This window comes from Oncorhynchus mykiss, chromosome 15 (genome assembly GCF_057628025.1).
Source record: "Oncorhynchus mykiss isolate SJ-2025 chromosome 15, ASM5762802v1, whole genome shotgun sequence".
NCBI lineage: Eukaryota > Metazoa > Chordata > Actinopteri > Salmoniformes > Salmonidae > Oncorhynchus > Oncorhynchus mykiss.
The window spans coordinates 14,944,059-14,967,714 of record NC_143036.1 but is presented as its reverse complement, the minus strand read 5'-3'; the positions used below and the strand labels follow the sequence as shown (position 1 = coordinate 14,967,714).

The following is a 23,656-nucleotide window of genomic DNA, read 5'->3' as shown; positions in this document are numbered from 1 at the left end:
CTCTCTCCCTCCCTCCCCATCCTCACACTCTCTCCCTCCCCATCTTCACACTCTCTCCCTCCCTCCCCATCCTCACTCTCTCCCTCCCTCCCCATCTTCACACTCTCCCTCCCTCCCCATCCTCACACTCTCTCTCCCTCCCCATACTCACTCTCTCCCTCCCTCCCCATCCTCACACTCTCTCCCTCCCTCCCCATCTTCACACTCTCTCCCTCCCTCCCCATCCTCACTCTCTCCCTCCCTCCCCATCCTCACACTCTCTCCCTCCCCATCTTCACACTCTCTCCCTCCCTCCCCATCCTCACTCTCTCCCTCCCTCCCCATCTTCACACTCTCCCTCCCTCCCCATCCTCACACTCTCCCTCCCTCCCCATCCTCACACTCTCTCCCTCCCTCCCCATCCTCACACTCTCCCTCTTATTTCTTCTGTCTGTCAGCAGGACTCCAGCCCAGAGGGCCAGCGTGTGTTTATTATCATCTCAGTCTAGTTCTGTAATGATAAAGATCAATCTGCCGCACAAACACACACAGAGCTGTGTGAGTGTTTTCCCTCTGGTCTCACAGCTGTTGTTACTGTGTCTGAGTCCTCTTGGATTGATAAAGTTGAGTTGATGTTTCAAACAGTGTTTTTTTCTTAGCTTTCTGTAGGTTGAGGGAGAGGTGGGAGTGTTGGGGGAGGAGAGATTTTCAAAAGGTATTTCAATTTCTTCCCCTTCTCTCTCTGTTAATTTGCTCTGTACCCTTCTCCCCAACGTGTGCACTCGCTAACTCCAGGTGTATTTTAAAGGAGTCAACATCAATTTAGGTATATGAAGTACCGTAATGTTTTATAAGTGTATAGGGGTCAGTAGATAATATTACCACTGTTGGCCTATTTAAAAAAAAATAAAACAATGTTTTACCTTTATTTAACTAGGCAAGTCAGTTAAGAACAAATTCTTATTTTCAATGACGGCCTAGGAACAGTGGGTTAACTGCCTGTTCAGGGGCAGAGCGACAGATTTATACCTTGTCAGTGCGGGGGTTTGAACTTGCAACCTTCCGGTTACTAGTCCAACGCTCTAACCACTAGGCTACCCTGCAGTGGTCAGTAGATAATATTACCACTGGTGACCTATAGGGGTCAGTAGATAATATTACCACTGGTGACCTATAGGGGTCAGTAGATAATATTACCACTGGTGACCTATAGGGGTCAGTAGATAATATTACCACTGGTGACCTATAGGGGTCAGTAGAGAATATTACCACTGGTGACCTATAGGGGTCAGTAGATAATATTACCATTGGTGACCTATAGGGGTCAGTAGATAATATTACCACTGGTGACCTATAGGGGTCAGTAGATAATATTACCACTGGTGACCTATAGGGATCAGTAAATAATATTACCATTGATGGCCAATAGGGGTCAGGAACATGGACATAAAGAGTAAAATACACGTTTTTCAAAGCTTTTATTTAAAACATTCATAGGGGGAAAAAAACTTTACATAATACATCATGAACAAAACAAACACAAAAAGCATGTGAGGTTTGTAGCTACAGAAGCGAAGCGGAGCTGCGAGAATTTATTAAATAAGGAGGGGCTCAATCAATTGTCAATTATTGTCAATCAATCAATAAAAGCTAACAAACTGCCAGATAAAACATCTAAAAACATCTAGTGGAGAGAAACTCCTACTGCTAAGAGCACTTTACTGCGTGTGTGCGTGCCTGTTCGCGCGTGCGTACATGACATGTGTGTGTCAGACTTCAATCAGTCTTTTATTATTATTTTGTATTAAATAGTGTCCCACGTCATCTGCTCCCATTTTAGCTGGTGTTCATTTTTATTGTTGTAGTCTTTATGGTATATGTAGTGTGTCTTTGTGTATGCAGTGTGTGTGTGTTTACTTATTTTTTGCTGTAGTCAGCAGCGTATGCTCTGTGGTCGTCCTGTTCAGGGTACTGGTCTCCGTATCCTCTCAGCATGTCTTGGAAGCTGGGCATTCCCCGCTGGGGTGAGGGGTAGGACCCATACGACAGCCCCTGCGAGGGAGGGGGATAAGTCCCGTAGGTCTCCTCCTGGCCACTCTGGTATGGCTCTGACTCTGCCTCGCTGTCTCTCTCTGGCTCTCCCTGGTTGTAACTGTGGTCCTGGCTGGGCTCTGCCTTTGGCCCCCCATGGTGTTCAGCCTGGGCGTTGGCGTATGGCAGCAGCTCCTCCTGGGTTTGGTAACGGCGCAGGCGGCAGTTGGTGTCATACTCTGGGTCACAGTCGGGGTCGGAAGGCTCCAGGACTCCGTTCCGTGATCCATCAGCGTTGAGATGTGGCTCGTAGGGCTCGGCGGGGTAGGCGGTGTTACGGTGGGCACCGGAACGCGGCTCTGTGCGGGTTATTGGGTAGCACTCCTGGTCATAGCCAATGTAGCATTCGTAGCCGTCCTTGGTCTTTCCTCGGGGGCCCAACGGGTGGCGATCCTCCTGGGGGGCTTCCTCATAGCGGGGAGGTGGAACAGGGGCCTGCCCCTGGGGGGAGGGGTGGGTACGTCTGTGCATGGAGGTTGCGGCTTCACGAAACATTGCAAAGGGGTCGTTAGTATTAGCGTTAGCATTAGCTTGTTTGTACATGCCGTTTGGGTCGTTAGCTTGAGCGTTAGCAATAACTTGGCGGTACATGGCATATGGGTCGCTAGCTGGAGCGCTGGGAGCATTGGCTTGGCGGTTAGCATTAGCATAAGCATCCCTGTACATAGTGAATGGGTCACTGCTTTGCTCAGGGGCTGGGGCCGCGGCGCTCATTGCGGCAGGATCGTCTTTGTGTTCCTCCTTGAACTTCTCCGGTGCCGTGGCAAACTTTGTGGCGGTGAGAGGGTTACAGCCGTCCTCAAACAGAGGGTTGCAGGAACCAGGACCCGCCGGGGCGTAGGGGGCGGGGGCACGGGGTGCCTGGGGACGGAAGGACAGTCATGATCATAATAATAAAATGATAATAGCTAAAATAATAATAATGATGATCTTACCTGTAGTGATGCAGCGTAGGCGCAGCGAGGGTCTCTGGGGTCACAGTTGGGGTAACGGAGGAAGAGGCCGGAGGGGCCTTTCTGGACCAGCTGGGGTTTACAAGCGGGGTCTTTCGGGTCACAGCCCAGGTGGGCGTAGGAGGGCAGGGGCCCAGCGGAGGGTTTGTGGCCGAAAGCAGCTCTCAGGTGGAACTGAAGACACTCCACGTCCTCCGCTGAACAGATACGCAGCAGCTCCGACTTCTGCTCCTGGATGGGAATAAAAACAATCATGACTACGTTAATTTACAGCAGTACAGTAGTAGTAGTAATAGTGTAGTAATACTGTTTTAAAAAAAATATATATATATATATATTTAACCTTTATTTAACCAGGAAGGGCTCATTGAGATTTAAAATCTATTTTTCAAGAGCATCCTGGCCAAGATAGGCAGCACCATATCATTACAAAAATTACAGACAGACAACATGAAAAACTACAAGTAATCTAGTAAAAACCATAGAATTCACAAGAGTATAACAAAATCAAAAACAGCAAATTAAAAACATTGACAGGTCAGGGAATCAGCCTCAAAATCCTTCATCAGTGATTTAAAAACACCAATCGGGACAAGTTCTTCCAGTTTAAAAGTATTTTGTAAGGTGTTCCAAGACGATGGCGCAGAGTACATAAAAGCCCTTTTACCAAATTCAGTTGGGACATTTGGAACAGGTAGCAGGATAAAGTCCAGCGAACGAAGAGAGTAGCCACCACATTTCTGAACAATAAAAATGCCCAAATCAAAAGGTAGTAAACCCCAAATGGCTTTGTAAATAAAAGTATACCAGTGACTGAGCCTACGAGTGACTAGAGAGGGCCAGCCAACTACTGTAGTAGCAGTACAGTAGTAGCAGTAATAGTGTAGTAATACTGTAGTAGCAGTACAGTAGTAGCAGTAATAGTGTAGTAATACTGTAGTAGCAGTACAGTAGTAGCAGTATAGTAGTAGCAGTAATAGTGTAGTAATACTGTAGTAGTAATACTGTAGTAGCAGTACAGTAGTAGCAGTATAGTAGTAGCAGTACAGTAGTAGCAGTAATAGTGTAGTAATACTGTAGTAGCAGTACAGTAGTAGCAGTACAGTAGTAGCAGTAGTAGTGTAGTAATACTGTAGTAGCAGTACAGTAGTAGCAGTAATAGTGTAGTAATACTGTAGTAGCAGTACAGTAGTAGCAGTAGTAGTGTAGTAATACTGTAGTAGCAGTACAGTAGTAGCAGTAGTAGTGTAGTAATACTGTAGTAGCAGTACAGTAGTAGCAGTAATAGTGTAGTAATACTGTAGTAGCAGAACAGTAGTAGCAGTAGTAGTGTAGTAATACTGTAGTAGCAGTACAGTAGTAGCAGTAGTAGTGTAGTAATACTGTAGTAGCAGTACAGTAGTAGCAGTAATAGTGTAGTAATACTGTAGTAGCAGTACAGTAGTAGCAGTACAGTAGTAGCAGTAGTAGTGTAGTAATACTGTAGTAGCAGTACAGTAGTAGCAGTAATAGTGTAGTAACGCTGTAGTAGCAGTACAGTAGTAGAAGTACAGTAGTAGCAGTAATAGTATAGTAATACTGTAGTAGCAGTACAGTAGTAGCAGTACAGTAGTTGCAGTACTAGTGTAGTAATACTGTAGTAGCAGTACAGTAGTAGCAGTAGTAGTGTAGTAATACTGTAGTAGCAGTACAGTAGTAGTGTAGTAATACTGTAGTAGCAGTACAGTAGTAGCAGTACAGTAGTAGCAGTAGTAGTGTAGTAATACTGTAGTAGCAGTACAGTAGTAGCAGTAGTAGTGTAGTAATACTGTAGTAGCAGTACAGTAGTAGCAGTAGTAGTGTAGTAATACTGTAGTAGCAGTACAGTAGTAGCAGTAATAGTGTAGTAACGCTGTAGTAGCAGTACAGTAGTAGAAGTACAGTAGTAGCAGTAATAGTATAGTAATACTGTAGTAGCAGTACAGTAGTAGCAGTACAGTAGTTGCAGTACTAGTGTAGTAATACTGTAGTAGCAGTACAGTAGTAGCAGTAGTAGTGTAGTAATACTGTAGTAGCAGTACAGTAGTAGTGTAGTAATACTGTAGTAGCAGTACAGTAGTAGCAGTACAGTAGTAGCAGTAGTAGTGTAGTAATACTGTAGTAGCAGTACAGTAGTAGCAGTAGTAGTGTAGTAATACTGTAGTAGCAGTACAGTAGTAGCAGTAGTAGTGTAGTAATACTGTAGTAGCAGTACAGTAGTAGCAGTACAGTAGTAGCAGTACTAGTGTAGTAATACTGTAGTAGCAGTACAGTAGTAGCAGTAATAGTGTAGTAATACTGTAGTAGCAGTACAGTAGTAGCAGTAATAGTGTAGTAATACTGTAGTAGCAGTACAGTAGTAGCAGTAGTAGTGTAGTAATACTGTAGTAGCAGTACAGTAGTAGCAGTAATAGTGTAGTAATACTGTAGTAGCAGTACAGTAGTAGCAGTAGTAGTGTAGTAATACTGTAGTAGCAGTACAGTAGTAGCAGTAATAGTGTAGTAATACTGTAGTAGCAGTACAGTAGTAGCAGTAGTAGTGTAGTAATACTGTAGTAGCAGTACAGTAGTAGCAGTAATAGTGTAGTAATACTGTAGTAGCAGAACAGTAGTCGCAGTAGTAGTGTAGTAATACTGTAGTAGCAGTACAGTAGTAGCAGTAGTAGTGTAGTAATACTGTAGTAGCAGTACAGTAGTAGCAGTAATAGTGTAGTAATACTGTAGTAACAGAACAGTAGTAGCAGTAGTAGTGTAGTAATACTGTTGTAGCAGTACAGTAGTAGCAGTAGTAGTGTAGTAATACTGTAGTAGCAGTACAGTAGTAGCAGTAATACTGTACCTTGGAGAGGAAGGACTGCACGGCAGGGGAGTAGTAGTAGTACCCAGAATGAGGGTCTTTAATGGCCACAGGGGAGCGTGCATACAGGGGGGCTGGGGCCTTGACCGGGGCGGGGGAAGGTGGGGGCTGGCTCTTGGCTCGTGCCAGAGCGGCATAGACACAATACGGGTCCCTACACAGGAGATTAGATTAGAATCAATTAATGAGCATAAAATGATATACCACAGACATAAATGAACATGACTGACCTGTAGGGGTCACAGGCCTTGACAGGGGCGGGGACGGGCTTGGGAGGGGTCTTGGGTTCAGGTTTGGGCCGGTTGGTTGCAGAGGCCACACAGTTTGGGTCCTCTGAGTTGGCGCAGGCCTTGTAGATGTCTCCTAGGTGACCCAGGTAGGCCTTGTAGGAGCGACGGCCCTCAGCTCGGTTCTTATTCTGGAGGTAGGCCAGGTAGACCTTGTCCAGCTCCTGGACCTGGGGATAGAGAAAATATGAGGTTAGAGGTATATGAGAATATAGGTATGAGGTTAGAGGTATATGAGGTTAGAGGTATATGAGGTTAGAGGTTTATGAGGTTAGAGGTATTAAAGAAAAGGACTAGGTATATACGAGGTTCGTAAAGATGAAAGCAAAAGCTAGGAAATAAGCAAGAACATGGAGAGAGATACCTGCGGAGTTCCCCCAGGTTCCCATGTCATTCTCAAACACAATATCCCTTTTATTCTCTAAGCAGACGATAATCAACTCTGATGGTGGGTGGTTAGTTAGTGTTGGTCTCTTGGGACCAGGTATATGAGGTTAGAGGTATATGAGAATAAGGTTAGAGGTATACGAGGTTAGAGGTATGAGGCCAACATAGATAACTCCCCAAACTCCTCAGAGTCTACTCACTGCCTCCGTGTTTCCATTGTCCGTGAAGTATTTGTACCAGCTCCAGAAGTCTGAGTGTTGCTTGTACCAGCTGATGTTTCTACGGTTACGGACAAGCCTCCTTGGTGACGCCATGGCAACCGCTGTCTCCTCAGTGGCATCCCCTACTGGAGACACATCAAGCATCAAACATTGTTGTGTATGTAAAGTGTGTTAAGTGTGTTTGTTAGGTAGTCCCATATTTACCATCTCCTTTGAGCATCTGAACCACCGGCCCTGCCGACAGGAATTCTGGGAAAACACACACACTGTCAGAGCCAGATGTTGCCAATGTCAGCTGCAGACAGCAAAAACGCTTGCGTACACTAATAGCACACTGTGTGGAGATGTGTGTGATTAAACACACACACAGGTTTACAGGGCAAGGGTAACTGGCAGGGCCTGGAGGGTCGGTGACTACGGCTCTTTGTAGATTTTATAGGTGAGCCTGTAACAGTGGACCCCTACTGGGCCAGCTACCTGTGTGTGTGTGTGTGTGTGTGTGTGTGTGTGTGTGTGTGTGTGTGTGTGTGTGTGTGTGTGTGTGTGTGTGTGTGTGTGTGTGTGTGTGTGTGTGTGTGTGTGTGTGTGTGTGTGTGTGTGTGTGTGTGTGTGTGTGTGTAGGAAACAGTACACAGCTCTGCATGCCTGCTCTTTCATCTCCACAGGGAAGAGGTGTTAACAGTTTTCAGAGAGATGGAGGTAGAGAGAGAAGGGGGAAGAGAGAGGGAGAGAGATGGATGGATGGATGGAGAGAGATGGATGGATGGAGGTCTGTGTGGGTAAATGTTGCTGTGTGTCCGCTGTATTATATTTAAGGAGCCAGTAAAAGACTGGAACATCTGGAAACAACCGTCTTTACAGGATGGGGGAGGGGAGGGGTGCAGGAGAGAGCGGGACTCTGATGCTGACAGGTAATAAGCTTTTACAAGAGTTGTAACGCTGAAAGAACGCACTTCCCTCCCTCTCCTCTCCTCTTCCCCCTCCTTGTAAATACATGATGGTTAGTTAAGGTTAGAATTATTTGAGAGACAGATTCCGTATAGAGCGCCCCTGAGGGGAACTGTCAGTCATGTCATCACATGACCAGAAACACCTGGGCTGGAGGCAGTTACATAAATGACTTCATGTTATAATAACAGGTCATTATCAGACACTGGTCTCTGAGTGGACAATGCACATTGTTGTTGTATCCCAGACCTGATTCAACTAGGGCTTGAGGATAGGTGAGGTCAACAATCAATTTTAACATTTAGGTCATGGAGCAGACACTCTTTTCCAGAGTGACTTACAGTAAGTTCATACATTTTCCCCGTAGTGTTCCCCAGTGGGAACTGAACCCACAACCCTGGCATTGCAAGCACCATGCTCTGCCAACTGAGCCACACAGGACCCCATCCATCAGAAACCCCATCCATCAGAAAGTCCTTCATCCATCCTGACCTTAACTATGTTTGATTGAGCGTACATGCATGTGACTCACCAGGCAGCAGTATGGTGGCTAGCAGAGCAACAGTGAGCACACCAGAGAATGATGCTCTCCTCCCACCAGCCATGGCCTCCACCTCTCCTATGGACAATTTCAGTTAAATACCTACCACTGTAAAAACGACTTACTGTCCTGGTCGGACTAAATCAATCTTTAGATGTCTTGCTTGACACAAGAAAAAAAAAACATTGTCTCCAGGCTATAGCCACCAGTGGGTCTGATTCCACCCGTCTAAACTGCAGCCTCAGAGGGTGTTCTGTCTGCAAGCCTGAGTCTCATCCGGGGGTTTAGGCTGCTCTGCTGGTTGACTCTCCTACACAGGCTAGAGGTGTTTCAGAGGCAGAGCACTTCAACTTTCTAACTTTGACCTTAAACTGAACTTAAACCTAACCTTGAACTGAACTTAATCCTGACCTAGAGTCTCTCTGGTCCCCATCTCTCTGTTGATCAGACCAATCTAATCTCATACTGAAGAGATTGACTCACCAACCTGACAGACATCAGGTCAGTTTGGATCAATATGTGATATTTAAGGTGTTAACAAACAACCGAAACCTTGAACCGGTTGTCTTACCTGTATTGTGTGTAGTTGATTTTCTGTTGGATCTTGAGGAGAGGCTGTATCAGACGAAGCCGCCTGGCCCGGTTCGGTTGGATGTTCAAGTGTGTGTGAGTCTCCTGGTGCACCCTGTCCCTCTGGCCCTACTGACAGACTGTGCCCCCACAAATGGTTCCATCTGGTTTTAAACGGACCCCTAATCATTAACACACACACCTTGCCAGGGGGGGGGGGGGGCACTGCTACCAGAGCTGCTATTGGCTGCTGTCAGCTCAGCCACCTGACCAATCAGACTACGTAATTACAGAGCGATAGACAGAGAGAGAGAGACAGAGAGAGAGACAGACAGACAGAGAGAGAGAGAGAGAGAGAGAGAGACAGAGACAGAGAAAAGAGAGAGAGAGAGACAGAGAAAAAGAGAGAGAGAGAGAGAGAGAGAGACAGACAGACAGACAGAGAGAGAGAGAGAGAGAAAAAGAGAGAGAGACAGAGAAAAAGAGAGAGACAGAGACAGAGAAAAAGAGAGAGAGAGCAACATGTAAAAACAGAGGAAATAATGAAGGGGGAAGGAGGACAAAGGTGCCACATAAGCACTTCCCAGAACCCCATTTTGTAGGAGGGAGGCCCAAACCCCTGCCTGTTAGCCACTGTTAGACAGCCCTGTTGGCACGCTGACAGCTGGTCTAACCATCAGGAATTATCATAATCTACAGTTTCCTCCTTAGTTCTACTGTTCAGACACATCTGCCCTGTTACAAAGGGTTTACACACACACATACACATTTACACACACAGGTCCTACTTGCTTACAGTGGCTCTCGATCGGTGTTGTCCCTGTATAATGCAGTAGCACCCAAACCCAAACGGTTGACGGTTTGGGACTCACAAGTCACTCCAACTAAATCGCAGCCACGTAGTGATGGGTGTCATTTATGCATTTGTCCTTTTTGTTTTGTATCCATGCTGTTCGTCCCCCAAAAAATCACATTTCAACTTTTTATGTACGTAAAACGATGGAAAAAGTTGCAGAAATATCACAGATAGCTCTCCTCTCTGTTATCCGTCAATTTATCCGAACCCCATAGAAAAAACATTTACAGATACAAAATCTCTGTGTTCAGCGCCTTTCTTAGTAGTGGTCAATATAGGTATAATAACGGTGTCCCATATAAAAGGTCCTTACATCAGGGTCGTATTCATTAGGAACAAAACTGAAGCTAACAGGCTGAAATGGGGAGTGACGACCTGAACTTGTCCAATAAGAAATCATTTTCTGCTGCGAGACATTTTGTTACAGTGTGCAGTAATGAAAACAGCCCTGGTGCATTGCAAAATGTAAAAAATATTTTGCCACCTGTTGGACCTAAATTCCCATTTTCTTTATTTGTGCTATGTTCATGGTTTTGCGCCATTTATAATAATAGTATTATTGAATGTAAGTATAAATATTTCATAATGAATTATGGAGTATGGTTGATGAACTCCTGTTTTTGGTTTTTCTATCATGGTTATCATGGGTATTTAAAAGCATTATGGAGCCTTTTCCCATGTTCCCCTTCCCTTGAGCTACTTAGGTTTTTGTAGGTTTGGGTCTACTAGGCCTCAGGTATGGCAGTAACTTCGTGTTTTGACCACTACTCCACGTCAAGACTTAGAAAGCTGCTACTAGTCTACCTTTTGTCTACAGTTTAAATCTGATGGCTTTGACTTTGATCATCGATGGAATATGACCTATGAAATGACCTTTTGTCTACAGTTTAAATCTGATGGCTTTGACTTTGATCATCGATGGAATATGACCTATGAAATGACCTTTTGTTTGAAAAATAAATGTTTGTTTTCCTACTATGGAAGCTTTGGATTCCCTGTTCTGTAGTTGCTTTGGAAGCGAGTCTCACTTCAGCATCACATACCTGTGGCCTCAAGGCAAATTTGGAATTGGATTACAAACTGGATTACTGGATCATACCACCCTCTCTACATCAGTGCTATTCAAACTTTTTCAGTGGGGACCCAATTTCTTCCCCAAGAATTTCTTGTGACCCCATCCCACTACAAATCTAATGGCACAACCTTAAAATCAGTAAATATGTATTTTTACATCAACAAATAAATTCATTGAATTTTCATCTATTATCAAAATGAAAATAAACAAATAAATACATTTACTCAATATTTTATTTTTCTAATTATCTTTCTCAAAAATGTTTGTTTATTGTCCCATACAATAATCTGTACTCTAAATGTTTTGTCCCCTCCCCCCCAAAAAAAGAAAGTATATACAGTAGCAGTCAAAAGTTTCAGAACACCTACTCATTCAAGGGTTTCTCTTTATTTTTTCTTACATTGTAGAATAATAGTGAAGACAACAAAACTATGAAATAACACATATGGAATCATGACGTAACCAAAAAATCTATTTAGATTTTAGATTCTTCAAATAGCCACCCTTTGCCTTCTGTGAATGTATTGTAATGTTTTTGAAATTGTATAGACTGCCTTAATTTTGCTGGACCCCAGGAAGAGCTAATGGGGATCCATAATAAATACAAACTAAAAACACAACATATTTATGGTTTAGAGATCAGAGGCTGCGTTTACACAGGCAGCCCATTCTCATTTATTTTAACCACTAAATGGTCTTTTGACCAATCACATCAGATCTCTTTCACATCAGATCTTTTTCAGAGCTGATCTGATTGATCAAAATACCAATTAGTAAAAACAAAGAACAGAATTGTGCTGCCTGTCTAAATCTTTTATTTCTGTCTCTCTGTCTCCCTTTCTCTCTCACTTCGTCGGCCAACTAAGGTAACCACAAGTTGCTGCACAAGAGTGTCTGACTCTCACATCAAATTTAGACTGCAAGGATACCACATCCAAAACGCCATGCCACCCTGTGTTGATGCCATCGTGTAAGTCTTGAACACACACACACACATTGAACTCGGTGGTGTATGTTTTATGATTAACTTCTCATGGTATGATTGTGGTAACGTACTGAAACTCAAGTCCTTTAGTTCATCCGACCTAGAATACCTCACAATCAAATTCCGACCGTATTACCTCCCAAGATAATTATTTTTAGTTTTAGTCAGATCCATGTATATTCCCTCTCAAGCCGATACCACGATGGCCGTCAAGGAACTACACTGGACTTTGTGCAAACCACATATGACGAGGCCGCATTTATTGTAGCTGGGCGACTCCCACAGTGCACGCTAACCAAGGTCGCCAGGTGCCCGGTGTTTCCTCCGACACATTGGTGCGGCTGGCTTCCGGGTTGGATGCGCGCTGTGTTAAGAAGCAGTACGGCTTGGTTGGGTTGTGTTTCAGAGGACGCATGGCTTTCTATCTTCGTTTCTCCCGAGCCCGTACTGGAGTTGTAGCGATGAGACAAGATAGTAATTACTAACAATTGGATACCACGAAATTGGGGAAAAGAAATTAGGCAACCCTACTGCAGTTCCCCCGCTACCCCGACTTCAAATACCACTGCTCCACATGATTTGTAGTGTTGCTGTACAATAGCTATCTGTGTAGTGGTCATGTTAGCTGGGGATGTTGATATAAATATTATAGGTATGCGTGAGTATGTGATGTTATGGCGTATGTAATTATTTCTCCACTAACAGGTGTTTCTCAGCGCCTACAGACCTGCCGCAGCACATTGAAACACGACGGCAACACTGATCATTTCGCCAGTCTATGGAATGCATAGAATCCACAGAATTCACCCACACCTGCTTTTTAGAAAAGGATTTATTTAACAAACACAGTGGAAATGAGGGCGGATCTTCAAAAGCTCTTCCAACATGGAAATGGTTCTGGTTTTACAGTTCTTACGATCTTAATGTCTCTCCCTCTCTCTCTCTCACACACACACACACACACACACAGGTAATCATGGGTATATAGGGTCTTCCTCATTCACTGCAGGTCCTCATCATCAAACGGATCCTCAAAGTCTGAGACAGAGAGACAAGTAGACAGAGAAAAAGAACACAGTGAGTTTCTGATGTGATTGATTGACAGCTCTATCTGCTGAGTGACATGATACAGTATATGCATGCTGAAGTTTGAAAACATAATAAAATAGTAGTCCAGTTTGTAGTCTGACTCATGACAGGTCATGCAGTAGTACTGTAGGTCAGTATTTAGTAGGTAATGCCTTAGGACTTTAGGTTCCCTAAGGATAGGAGAGGTTTGGTGTTAACAAATGTGCTGCTTTACAGGAGCTACAACCACTCAAAAGCCAAAAATCACTGACACCACAGAAACACAGGGGAATGTGTTTTTCTGCTGGGTAAGCCTAAGTGCCTGTGTGATACGTGGTGGTGTGTGTAAGTGCCTGTGTGATAAGTGGTGTGTGTGAGTGCCTGTGTGATACGTGGTCTGTGTGAGTGCCTATGTGATACATGTTGTGTGTGTGATACGTGGTGTGTGTGATACGTGGTGTGTGTGTGATACGTGGTGTGTGTGTGATACGTGGTGTGTGTGTGATACGTGGTGTGTGTGAGTGCCTATGTGATACGTGGTGTGTGTGAGTGCCTATGTGATACGTGGTGTGTGTGTGTGATACGTGGTGTGTGGGTGATGCGTGGTGTGTTTGAGTGTGTTCAAAGCGGCAGGCTGGCTAGGTGTCCTGCTGGGTTTCAGTCTAACAGGAACCATAAAACCCTTTATCATCCTCCTCTCCTCCTTTTCCTTCTCCCCCTCTCTTCTCCTCCTTACCCTGCTCCCCTTCTCTTCTCCTCCTTTCCCTGCTCCCCTTCTCTTCTCATCTCCTCCTGACATTACTCCTATCCGTTCCCTACTCTCTTCTTCTCTCTACTCCCCCTCTCCTCCTCTACATCTTCTTTAAAGGGATACTTCGGGTTTTTGTTGCAATGAGGCCCTTTATCTACGTCCCCAGAGTCAGATGAACTGGTGGATACCATTGTCATATCTCTGTATCTAGTATGAAAGAAGTTAGTGGTAGTTTCACGAGCCAACGCTAACTAGCGTTAGGATGCTCATTGCCAAAAATCCTGAAGTATCCCTTTAACCATTCCTCCTGAAGTATCCCTTTAACCATTCCTTCTCTCTTCTCTTCTCCTCTTTTTAATGATCACTTTCTAGGTCATGTGTTGCTGAGCCATAAACTGTTTGTCCCGTGGCTAACACTGCCAGATGGAAAACACATTAGCTACACTGTGTGGTGTGTGTTGTTAATTTAAGTTTACAGGGAAAAGACATGTTAGTTTCTGTGAGACGGCCCTGTTGGCAAAGCAAACACACACAGAGCACTTTCATAAGACCCCTCCCTAGCCCACAAGATGCTTCTCTACCCAGTCTAGCCCAGTGTTCCCCCCAACCTCTCCACCCATTCCACCAGCAAAGCTGATTCAACTGGTCAACTACTCATCAGCACTCGATTAGTTTAAATCACATATGCTAGTATTGGAATAGAACAAATAAGTGAAATGGGATACTCAAGATTAGGTTTGAGAAACACTGCTCTAGTTTAGCCTCTAGCCCCACCTAGCCTCTACGGTGTGTGTGTGTGTGTGTGTGTGTGTGTGTGTCTGTCTGACTGACCGTTGAAGAAGTCTGAGTGCACTGCTTTCTCATTTGCTGCCAGTTCCATGAGCAGACCGCTGCTGCCCCCTGCCTGAAGAATCAGACACACCCACACACAGGAACAATTTTAAAACAATGTATTCCGTTTAAGCCAAGTAAGGAATACACATCAGCTAGAAATCAAAGACAGTTAAGTCTACAGACAAAACGGTGACAGTTTAGGTTTTTTAAAAACAGTCTGTGTTATAGCCTAACACCCATGAACTATCGCCTAGGGTTGATGTGCATTCCCGGTAATGCACTCGTGTCCTCCGTGGACCGGCTCGTACATAAAGCATCCTTCATTCGTGGGCGAAGCTGAGGGCTAAAAAAAAACTAGTTAACGATAGAATCGATGCCTTTGCAGCCTGAATGTAGGATGTTTTATGTACGAGCCGGTCCACGGAGGACACGACTGTGTTACTGGGCATGCACATCTAGTTCTCGAAAATTATTGGCAGCACTCTGCCTTCTCCATACAGTTTTCATCCCCAGCTTCGCCCACAACTGGCTCATGTGAACTACAATTCCAACGCTGTGTTCTAACGTTTAGAAACGTCAATAATCATCACTTGCGATTCGGCTTTCGAAACACGCCCCTCGTTTTTGTTATTGTTGATATGACACATAAAGTCCTTATGCTTCCTAAACCGTACCGCAAGCGATGTATGTTAATATCCAGACCGAGCGTCGCCGCTCTTAATTAACAGCAGCCGTTTTTTCTATCAGTCACCAACGTTAGTTGGTTAGGTGGCTAGGTTAGCGGTGGAGTTACTGTAGCTAGGCTAGTTCGGCGATTCTCTCGTGTCCCCAGATGATTACTAACCTCGTCTAGATCCACATAAGGCCCGGCGCCTTCAGGGAACATCTCGTCCACCGCTGGTTTCATGATAATGTCTGTTTTTGACTAGGTACCGTAATGAATATTAGCTATCTATCTAGCTAGATGTTCTCAGGCAACGTAAACAATAGAAACGGGACCCTTTTCCGTGTAACACCACTTCCTGATTTGGTAACAGTATAATGCCCTGGACTTTCACAAGGAACCAACGGTCGTTTGGGTGTACAGATTGAAGCAGAGGTAGGCTACAGAAGATAGCCAGGTACAGCTCCTACAGACTTAGGTAAAACCAGGTCAAATATGGTACAAACCTCCAGGTGATGAAAGGAGTTACATACCCAAGGATGGGAAACCTATAACTGATTGTAAAATCACGTTATCATTGTAAAACATACATACAAAAAACTACTCGTATGGAACTACAAACACACAGACAGAAACGAATCACAACACTCACTGACTGACAACCCCAAGGAAGTCTACATAATATAAGAACCATGTAGATCCTATCAGTACATGTTACAGAAGGTCTGTGTGTATGTGCTGTAGAGGTCTGTGTGTGTGTGTGTGTCTATTTTACCTCCTTCAGGGGTGAAGCCTCTAGCATCTGTAGGAGTGAGAGAGATGGGAGATGGAGTTTAGCATTCTGAAGCGTACCAAGTATTCCATACACAAAGACTCGATTGAGAGTCCGGAAAAATGACAGTCCTCCTACGAGGACTCTGGAATACCTGAAGAAACTTCCATCCTCCTCAAATATTATTCCTCACTGGGTTTACACGAACACACACACACACACACACACACACACACACACACACACACACACACACACACACACACACACACACACACACACACATACGAACACACAGTGCTCTTTGTACACATGCAGCATTCAAAACAGACCTCGCCTTATGGATGCAGCAATCTGTCCTTACTGAATACAACAGTTAGTCATAGTTATCTGCCATCTGAGTCAGTTATCTTCAATACTGCATACTTATTATGACACTTTAACATGAATTGCACATACAGCACTATTTACTAAACAATTTGATGTAAAATGCTTTACATCAACCCCGGCCTAAAGCCACGAAGAGCAAGCAGAAGGTAACATAACTGAGGGTATGGATTACAGGCAATATTCGCACTGAGCTAAAGGGTAGATCTGCCGCTTTCAAGGTGCGGGACTCTAACCCGGAAGCTTATAAGAAATCCTGCTTTGCCCTCCGACGAACCATCAAACAGGCAAAGCGTCAATACAAGGCTAAGATTGAATCGTACTACACCAGCTCCGATGCTCGTCATATGTGGCAGGGCTCGCAAACTATTACAGACTACAAACGGGAAGCACAGCCATGAGCTGCCCGGTGACACGAGCCTACCAGACGAGCTAAATCACTTCTATGCTTGATTCGAGGCAAGCAACACTGGACGACTGTGTGATCACGCTCTCCGTAGCCGACGTGAGTAAGGCCTTTAAACAGGTCAACATTCACAAGGCTGCGGGACCAAGCAGATTACCAGGACGTGTACTCCGAGCATGTGCTGACAAACTGGCAGGTGTCTTCACTGACATTTTCAACATGTCCCAGATTGAGTCTGTCATACCAACATGTTTCAAGCAGACCACCATAGTCCCTGTGCCCAAGAACACGAAGGCAACCTGCCTAAAGGACTACAGACGCGCAGGATTCACGTCCTTAGCCATGTGATTTGAAAGGCTGGTCATGGTTCACATCATCACCATTATCCCAGAAACCCTAGACCCATTCCAATTTGCATACTGCCCAAACAGATCCACAGATGATGCAATCTCTATTGCACTCCACACTGCCCTTTCCCACCTGGACAAAGAAACACCTATGTGAGAATGCTATTTATTGACTACAGCTCAGCGTTCAAAACCATAGCTCATCACGAGCTAAGAATCCTGGGACTCAGCGCCAGCTGTGCCATCAGAGTCCTGGGTTCGCGCCCAGGCTCTGTCGTAACCGGCCGCGACCGGGAGGTCCGTGGGGCGACGCACAATTGGCCTAGCGTCGCCCGGGTTAGGGAGGGCTTGGTCGGTAGGGGTGTCCTTGTCTCATCGCGCACCAGCGACTCCTGTGGCGGGCTGGGCGCAGTGTACGCTAGCCAAGGTGGCCAGGTGCACAGTGTTTCCTCCGGCGCATTGGTGCGGCTGGCTTCCGGGTTGGATGTGCGCTGTGTTAAAGAAGCAGCGGCTTGGTTGGTTGTGTATCGGAGGACGCATGACTTTCAACCTTCGTCTCTCCCGAGCCCGTACGGGAGTTGTAGCGATGAGACAAGATAGTAGCTACTACACAATTGGATACTACGAAATTGGGGAGAAAAAGGGGGTCAAATTCAAAAAAGAAAAAAAAAAAGAATCCTGGGACTAAACACCTTCCTCTGCAACTGGATTCTGGACTTCCTGACAGGCCGCCCCCAGGTGGTGAGGGTAGGTAGCAACACATCTGCCACGCTGATCCTCAACACTGGAGCCCCCCAGGGGTGCGTGCTAGGTCCCCTCCTGTACTCCCTGTTCACCCACGACTGCATGGCCAGGCACGACTCCAACACCATCATTAAGTTTGCAGACGACACAACAGTGGTAGGCCTGATCACCGACAACGACGAGACAGCCTATAGGGAAGAGGTCAGAGACCTGGCCGGTTGGTGCCAGAATAACAACCAATCCCTCAACGTAACCAAGACTAAGGAGATGATTGTGGACTACAGGAAAAGGAGGACCGAGCACGCCCACATTCTCATCGACGGGGCTGTAGTGGAACAGGTTGAGAGCTTCAAGTTCCTTGGTGTTCACATCACCAACAAACTAGAATGGTCCAAACACACCAAGCCAGTCGTGAAGAGGGCACAACAAAGCCTATTCCCCCTCAGGAAACTAAAAAGATTTGGCATGGGTCCTTAGATCCTCAAAAGGTTCTACAGCTGCAACATCAAGAGCATGGTTGCATCACTGCCTGGTATGGCAATTGCTCGACCTCCGACCGCAAGGCACTACATAGGGTAGTGTGTACGGCCCAGTACATCACTGGGGCTAAGCTGCCTGCCAGGACCTCTACACCAGGAGGTGTCAGAGGAAGGAACTAAAAATTGTCAAAGACCCCAGCCACCCCAGTCATAGTCTGTTCTCTCTACTACCGCTCTACTAAAGGCTTCTCAACAGTTTTTACCCCCAAGCCATAAGACTCCTGAACAGGTAATCAAATGGCTACCTGGACTATTTGCATTGTGTGCCCCCCCAGCCCCTCTTTTACGCTGCTGCTACTCTCTGTTTATCATATATGCATAGTCACTTTAACTATACATTCATGTACATACTACCTCAATTGGCCCGACCAACCATTGCCCCCGCACATTGGCTAACTTGGCTATCTGCATTGTGTCCCGCAACCCACAACCCACCAATCCCTCTTTTACGCTACTGCTACTCTGTTTATCATATATGCATAGTCACTATAACCATATCTACATGTACATACTACCTCAATCAGCCTGACTAACCGGTGCCTCTATGTAGCCTCAATACTTTTATAGTCTTTTTACTGTTGTTTTTATTTCTTTACTTACCTATTGTCACCTATTACCTTTCTTGCACTGTTGGTTAGAGTCTGTAAGTAAGCATTTCACTGTAAAGTCTACTACACCCGTTGTGTTCGGCGCACGTGACAAATAAACTTTGATTTGATTTGCCAGAGGTGCTGTCGGTCTCGGGTTCAGAGGAGTCTAAAGCTCACGGAAGAAATGACGGAGCACGATCCTGTTGTAAGATCACGTGTCCCCCCCCCCCCCCCCCCCCAAGAAGCGTGCGCGCACACACACACACACACACACACACACACACAGACACATAACCCCCCTTGTCACAACCACACTTTATAGTGGCCACATCAGTACTTGCTGTTTGACTAAATGCTCAGGAGGGGGTAGCAGAGATTGTTTGTCCCAATTGCAATCTAAACACTTTTGCAGAAGAAAAGACAGTCATCAGTTTCACATCAAAACAAAACTTTAATTACTAATATACAGACTACATGAAACCTTTACAGCTAAACCTGTTCCTCCAGTTCCCTTACCTGTGAACATCTTTCTATGATGAGGATACTGCGTGTGTGTGTGTTTGCCCCTATAGGAACCGTGCCCAACCCTCAGAGAACTGACTCATGCTGTCAGCATTCTATTCATCCCATGAAGAAACCGTCACCATTGTTACATAGCTAGACATTTAATAATTCAAACTACCTTATAAACTAACAGATCTCCAACTACAGACTATAAAGTCTCTAAATATAAAATACATGTGATAGATAGTCTAAATGAGATGGTAGGTATGTTGGATGATATGATTATAAGACCAACTGTCAGTGTATATAAACTATTATAAAATGGGTGGTTTGAGCCCTGAATGCTGATTGGCTGACTGCCAAGGTATATCAGACCGTATACCACGGGTATGACAACACATTTATTTTTACTGCTCTAATTATGTTGGTAACCAGTTTATAATATCAATAAGGCACCTCGGGGGTTTGTGGTACATGGCCAATATACCACGGCTAAGGGCAATATACCACACCCCCTCGTGCCTTATTGCTTAATTAGACACGAGAGGTGGACACTAGGTCTAGTATGTGATGGTCGTATTTCTGTCTGTATCTATAGAGGTAGGGCTCAAATGACATGTGGATAGAGCATTGGGAGTAGAGGGAGAAGTGTCTAGGGGTTAGGACTAGGGAAGTGGACACATAGATAACCCTTTAACCCTACAACCCTAACCGCTGACCTCTAAACCTCCATCTAGTCGCAGCCTGTTTGGTCAGTAACCCTCATCTTGAAGGTGTCAATGTTTTCTTTAGCCAGCAGCTGCCTGGCGTACTCTACTTCCTCTGCGGGCAAGAAGCGGGAACGTCCCAGGATCCAGGCGTAGTCGACATGGAAAATCCTCAACACGTCAGTACAGCTGTACACCACCGCTCCACTCACATAGTCTGTACTCAGCACCCAGTACGGACTGTAGGGAGTGACTGAGAGGGGGTGGAGAGGGCGGTGGGGGAGGGAGAAGAGGTCGAGGGGGATAAATATTAAGACAGACTCAGAGTCACAGGGATGATGTCATTATCAGATTAACTGCCCTCTCTCACAGGCCATGAGTCAGAGCTGAATTCATCCAGGACACTAGAGTAACAAGACCTGTGCAACAGTAGACATTCGGTAGAGACTCAATAGTCATGGTAATATAGTTATAGAGAGTAGACACTCAATAGAGTCCTGCTAACAGAGTTATAGACAGTAAGGGCTCATGGTAATAGAGTTAAAGACAGTATAGACTCGATAGAATCGTGGTAATATAGTTATAGACCGTGTGGACTCAGTAGATACTCAAAAGTCATGGTAATATAGTTATAGGCAGTAGAGACTCAATAGAGTCACGGTAATAGAGTTATAGACAGTAGAGACTCCGTAGAGACTCAACATAGTCATGGTAATAGACTTATAGACAGTAGAGACTCGATAGAGTCATGGTAATAGAGTTGTAGACATTAGAGACTCGAAATAGTCATGATAATAGACTTATAGACAGTAGAGACTCAGTAAATACTCAGTATAGTCATGGTAATAGACTTATAGACAGTAGAGACTCCCTAGAGACTCGATAGAGTCATGGTAATAAACTTATAGACAGTAGAGACTCAGTAGACACTCAATATAGTCATGGTAATAGACTTATAGACAGTAGAGACTCGATATAGTCATGATAATAGACTTATAGACAGTAGAGACTCAGTAAATACTCAGTATAGTCATGGTAATAGACTTATAGACAGTAGAGACTCCGTAGAGACTCGATAGAGTCATGGTAATAAACTTATAGACAGTAGAGACTCAGTAGACACTCAATATAGTCATGGTAATAGACTTATAGACAGTAGAGACTCTATAGAGTCATGGTAATAGAGTTACAGACAGTAGAGACTCGATAAAGTCATTGTAATAGACTTATAGACAGTAGAGACTCAGTAGATGATCAGTATAGTCATGGTAATAGACTTATAGACAGTAGAGACTCAATAGAGTCATGGTAATAGAGTTACAGACAGTAGAGACTCGATAAAGTCATTGTAATAGACTTATAGACAGTAGAGACTCAGTAGATGATCAGTATAGTCATGGTAATAGACTTATAGACAGTAGAGACTCAATAGAGTCATGGTAATAGAGTTACAGACAGTAGAGACTCGATAAAGTCATTGTAATAGACTCATAGACAGTAGAGACTCAGTAGAGTTATGGTAATATAGTTATAGACAGTAGAGACTCGATATAGTCATGGTAATAGAGTTATAGACCGTAGAGACTCACAGTAGGAGAAGCTGACTCCCAGTTTGGCTGGTTTTTTGGGGTCCTGGACCACTGCTGTCCCCTCCACAGTCCGCACCTTACCTTTACTGGAGGCAGAGATATACACTGTCACCACTTTTAGAAAAAACATGTCTATGAGAAAACAGTACTAGCTTTCAGTTCAGGGAGGACAGTTGACTTCTAAATGGCTATGTATGAGGTAAAGATTGACATAGTTGAGACACACTTAAACACTCACACATGCACATGCATATAAATACTGACTAGAACTGGGAGTTGAGGACTCGGATGGTGCCGTCTCCCCTCAGAGTGTAATCGGCCTGGATGCATTTCCCTCTCTCAAAGGATGCTGGAAGTTTCGCTATCTCATACCACGTGCCCAGGTACTGATAAGGGTAGGAGAGGGGTTGTTAAAAATGTATGCTTTAAATCACAAAAAAGCTCTGTGTGTGTATGTGTTTGTGTGTGTGTGTTTACCTGCTGCAGGCTGAAGTTGGGCTGGACACTGGGGGTGGGGCATGGACCCCAATGGTATGTCTGGGCGGAGACCAGAGCAAGAAGGAGGAGGATCCAAAATATAGGAAACATTTTTCTTATGGGGGAAGAACGGTAAAGCCGTAAGGTATAGTACAGATGTATGCCTATGAAGTACAGGTAACCTTAACAAAAGGTTAGCGTGACTATCTGAAATGCTTTGCTTTACATTCCATCTGTTGTACCTTGACATGCCATCTGAGTGATTAAAGTCTGCAGACAGACTACATAACACCTGTACAGCTACACCTGTTCCTCCAGTTCCCTTCCTTGTGAACATGTTTCTATGATGGGAATACTGTGTGTGTGTGTGTGTGTGTGTGTGTGTGTGTGTGTGTGTGTGTGTGTGTGTGTGTGTGTGTGTGTGTGTCTGTGTGTCTGTGTGTGTGTCTGTGTTTGTGTGTGTGTTCCCCTACTGTGACCAACCCTCAGAATACAAAACATACCAGCCTCAACGACCTTCATCCTACATTGAAAAACAACATCTCAAAGATGCCTGTGTGAATTAAATAGAACGCTTTTCTCCTAAATCTATTAGATGGTTTGTAAAAAAATACAGGTCAAAACATAGTATTATACTGTACACTTAATAATAATAATACATTTTATTAAACAGACGCCTTTCAGGACTACATAAAACACCTACTTACTCCACTGTAAGCTAGACTAGTCTTTATTTCAATATGGTTTGTTTACATTGACTTTTGCGACATTGACAAAGGAATTCAGCCAAATGTCATCCCATGATGTCACACAGTCACTTTACATTCCTATGTTCCAAGCATGCATCATGTTTTAGATTACATTTTTAAAAAACGAACAGTTATTTGAATATTCAACAGTTCATAATAAGTTCTTACCAGTATGCTATTAACTTTATCTCATGAATTTCTAGACACCCAAATATGTTACATAATATATTTCTAAACAATACTTTTTCACCACCTAGAGACCTATAAGAGAAATGTTTCTTACCTGTGCTCTTTTTACACACCTGAGGGAAAAATATTAGCTGCAGAAGTATGTATATTCAACAGAGTATATTTCCTAAAGTTGCAGCGATGCTTAGGTCTTGGGATGACAGAGAGTGAGTGTGTGTCTGTGTGTCTGTCTGAGTCATCACTGAGAGTGCACCCAGCACAAGGCAGGTGATTAGCGAAATTGTTGTCATGAGACGGTTTCCTCTTTGGGCGCATTCTGGAGAGAAAGGGCAGAGAGAGAGAGAAAGAGAGAGAGTAGATGCCTGTCTTGTCATTTAACCGCTGATTCAGGCTTTCGTCTCCTCTTATCGTTCTGTTACTGGAAAATCACAGTGAGTTAGGCCCCAATAGTCTTCAAATTAACAAATAAAATAAAACAAATTGAATATAACTTAATTATTTCATAAGATAATGTACTTGTAGTTACTAAGCGTGTGTGTGTGTGTGTGTGTGTGTGTGTTTGTGTGTGTGT

The 23,656-nt window shown here is 44.4% G+C and overlaps 3 protein-coding genes across 6 annotated transcripts; all 3 read right to left on the bottom strand.

Annotated features, from left to right (window-relative positions):
• Positions 1–1,440: 1,440 nt before the first annotated feature.
• LOC110489645 (uncharacterized) lies at positions 1,441–9,450 on the bottom strand. 4 transcript variants are annotated; one of them, XM_036943806.2, is made up of 8 exons: positions 8,854–9,450; positions 8,274–8,360; positions 6,998–7,042; positions 6,773–6,915; positions 6,129–6,355; positions 5,881–6,052; positions 3,006–3,254; positions 1,441–2,931 (listed from the first exon to the last, which is right to left on the bottom strand). In XM_036943806.2, the coding sequence occupies exons 2-8, from the start codon at positions 8,344–8,346 to the stop codon at positions 1,897–1,899; spliced, it is 1,944 nt and encodes a 647-aa protein (XP_036799701.2). In that variant the 5' UTR covers positions 8,347–8,360; positions 8,854–9,450; the 3' UTR covers positions 1,441–1,896. The 4 variants fall into 4 exon arrangements, with proteins under 4 accessions (XP_036799701.2, XP_036799699.2, XP_036799700.2 ...); XM_036943804.2 differs by having other exon boundaries at positions 6,773–6,918; positions 8,854–9,419; XM_036943805.2 differs by having other exon boundaries at positions 6,773–6,918; positions 8,274–8,355; positions 8,854–9,015.
• A 3,135-nt stretch (positions 9,451–12,585) lies between these two features.
• LOC110489644 (COP9 signalosome complex subunit 9) lies at positions 12,586–19,040 on the bottom strand. Its single transcript, XM_021562382.3, has 4 exons — positions 18,881–19,040; positions 15,266–15,887; positions 14,419–14,491; positions 12,586–12,806 (listed from the first exon to the last, which is right to left on the bottom strand). Exons 2-4 carry the CDS (start codon positions 15,326–15,328, stop codon positions 12,769–12,771), a joined length of 174 nt encoding a protein of 57 aa, XP_021418057.1. The 5' UTR covers positions 15,329–15,887; positions 18,881–19,040; the 3' UTR covers positions 12,586–12,768.
• A 261-nt stretch (positions 19,041–19,301) lies between these two features.
• LOC110490923 (apolipoprotein D) lies at positions 19,302–23,416 on the bottom strand. Its single transcript, XM_036943803.2, has 5 exons — positions 23,180–23,416; positions 22,148–22,262; positions 21,935–22,056; positions 21,671–21,756; positions 19,302–20,334 (listed from the first exon to the last, which is right to left on the bottom strand). Exons 2-5 carry the CDS (start codon positions 22,256–22,258, stop codon positions 20,108–20,110), a joined length of 546 nt encoding a protein of 181 aa, XP_036799698.2. The 5' UTR covers positions 22,259–22,262; positions 23,180–23,416; the 3' UTR covers positions 19,302–20,107.
• Between the last annotated feature and the right edge of the window lie 240 nt (positions 23,417–23,656).

Bases quoted from the DNA above. Each gene is read 5' to 3' on its own strand.
- LOC110489645 (XM_036943804.2), bottom strand. From the start codon at position 8,346: ATGGCTGGTGGGAGGAGAGCATCATTCTCTGGTGTGCTCACTGTTGCT. The intron at 7,043-8,273 runs GTGAGTCACATG...GTGTTTTCCCAG, and splicing joins AGCCACCATACTGCTGCCTG to AATTCCTGTCGGCAGGGCCG. The intron at 6,356-6,772 runs GTGAGTAGACTC...CTCTATCCCCAG, and splicing joins ACAATGGAAACACGGAGGCA to GTCCAGGAGCTGGACAAGGT.
- LOC110489644 (XM_021562382.3), bottom strand. From the start codon at position 15,328: ATGAAACCAGCGGTGGACGAGATGTTCCCTGAAGGCGCCGGGCCTTAT. The intron at 14,492-15,265 runs GTTAGTAATCAT...CTGATTCTTCAG, and splicing joins CTTATGTGGATCTAGACGAG to GCAGGGGGCAGCAGCGGTCT. The intron at 12,807-14,418 runs GTCAGTCAGACA...TCTCTGTCTCAG, and splicing joins GCACTCAGACTTCTTCAACG to ACTTTGAGGATCCGTTTGAT.
- LOC110490923 (XM_036943803.2), bottom strand. From the start codon at position 22,258: ATGTTTCCTATATTTTGGATCCTCCTCCTTCTTGCTCTGGTCTCCGCC. The intron at 22,057-22,147 runs GTAAACACACAC...TACCCTTATCAG, and splicing joins CCAACTTCAGCCTGCAGCAG to TACCTGGGCACGTGGTATGA. The intron at 20,335-21,670 runs GTGAGTCTCTAC...ACCCCCTCTCAG, and splicing joins GGGAGTCAGCTTCTCCTACT to TCACTCCCTACAGTCCGTAC.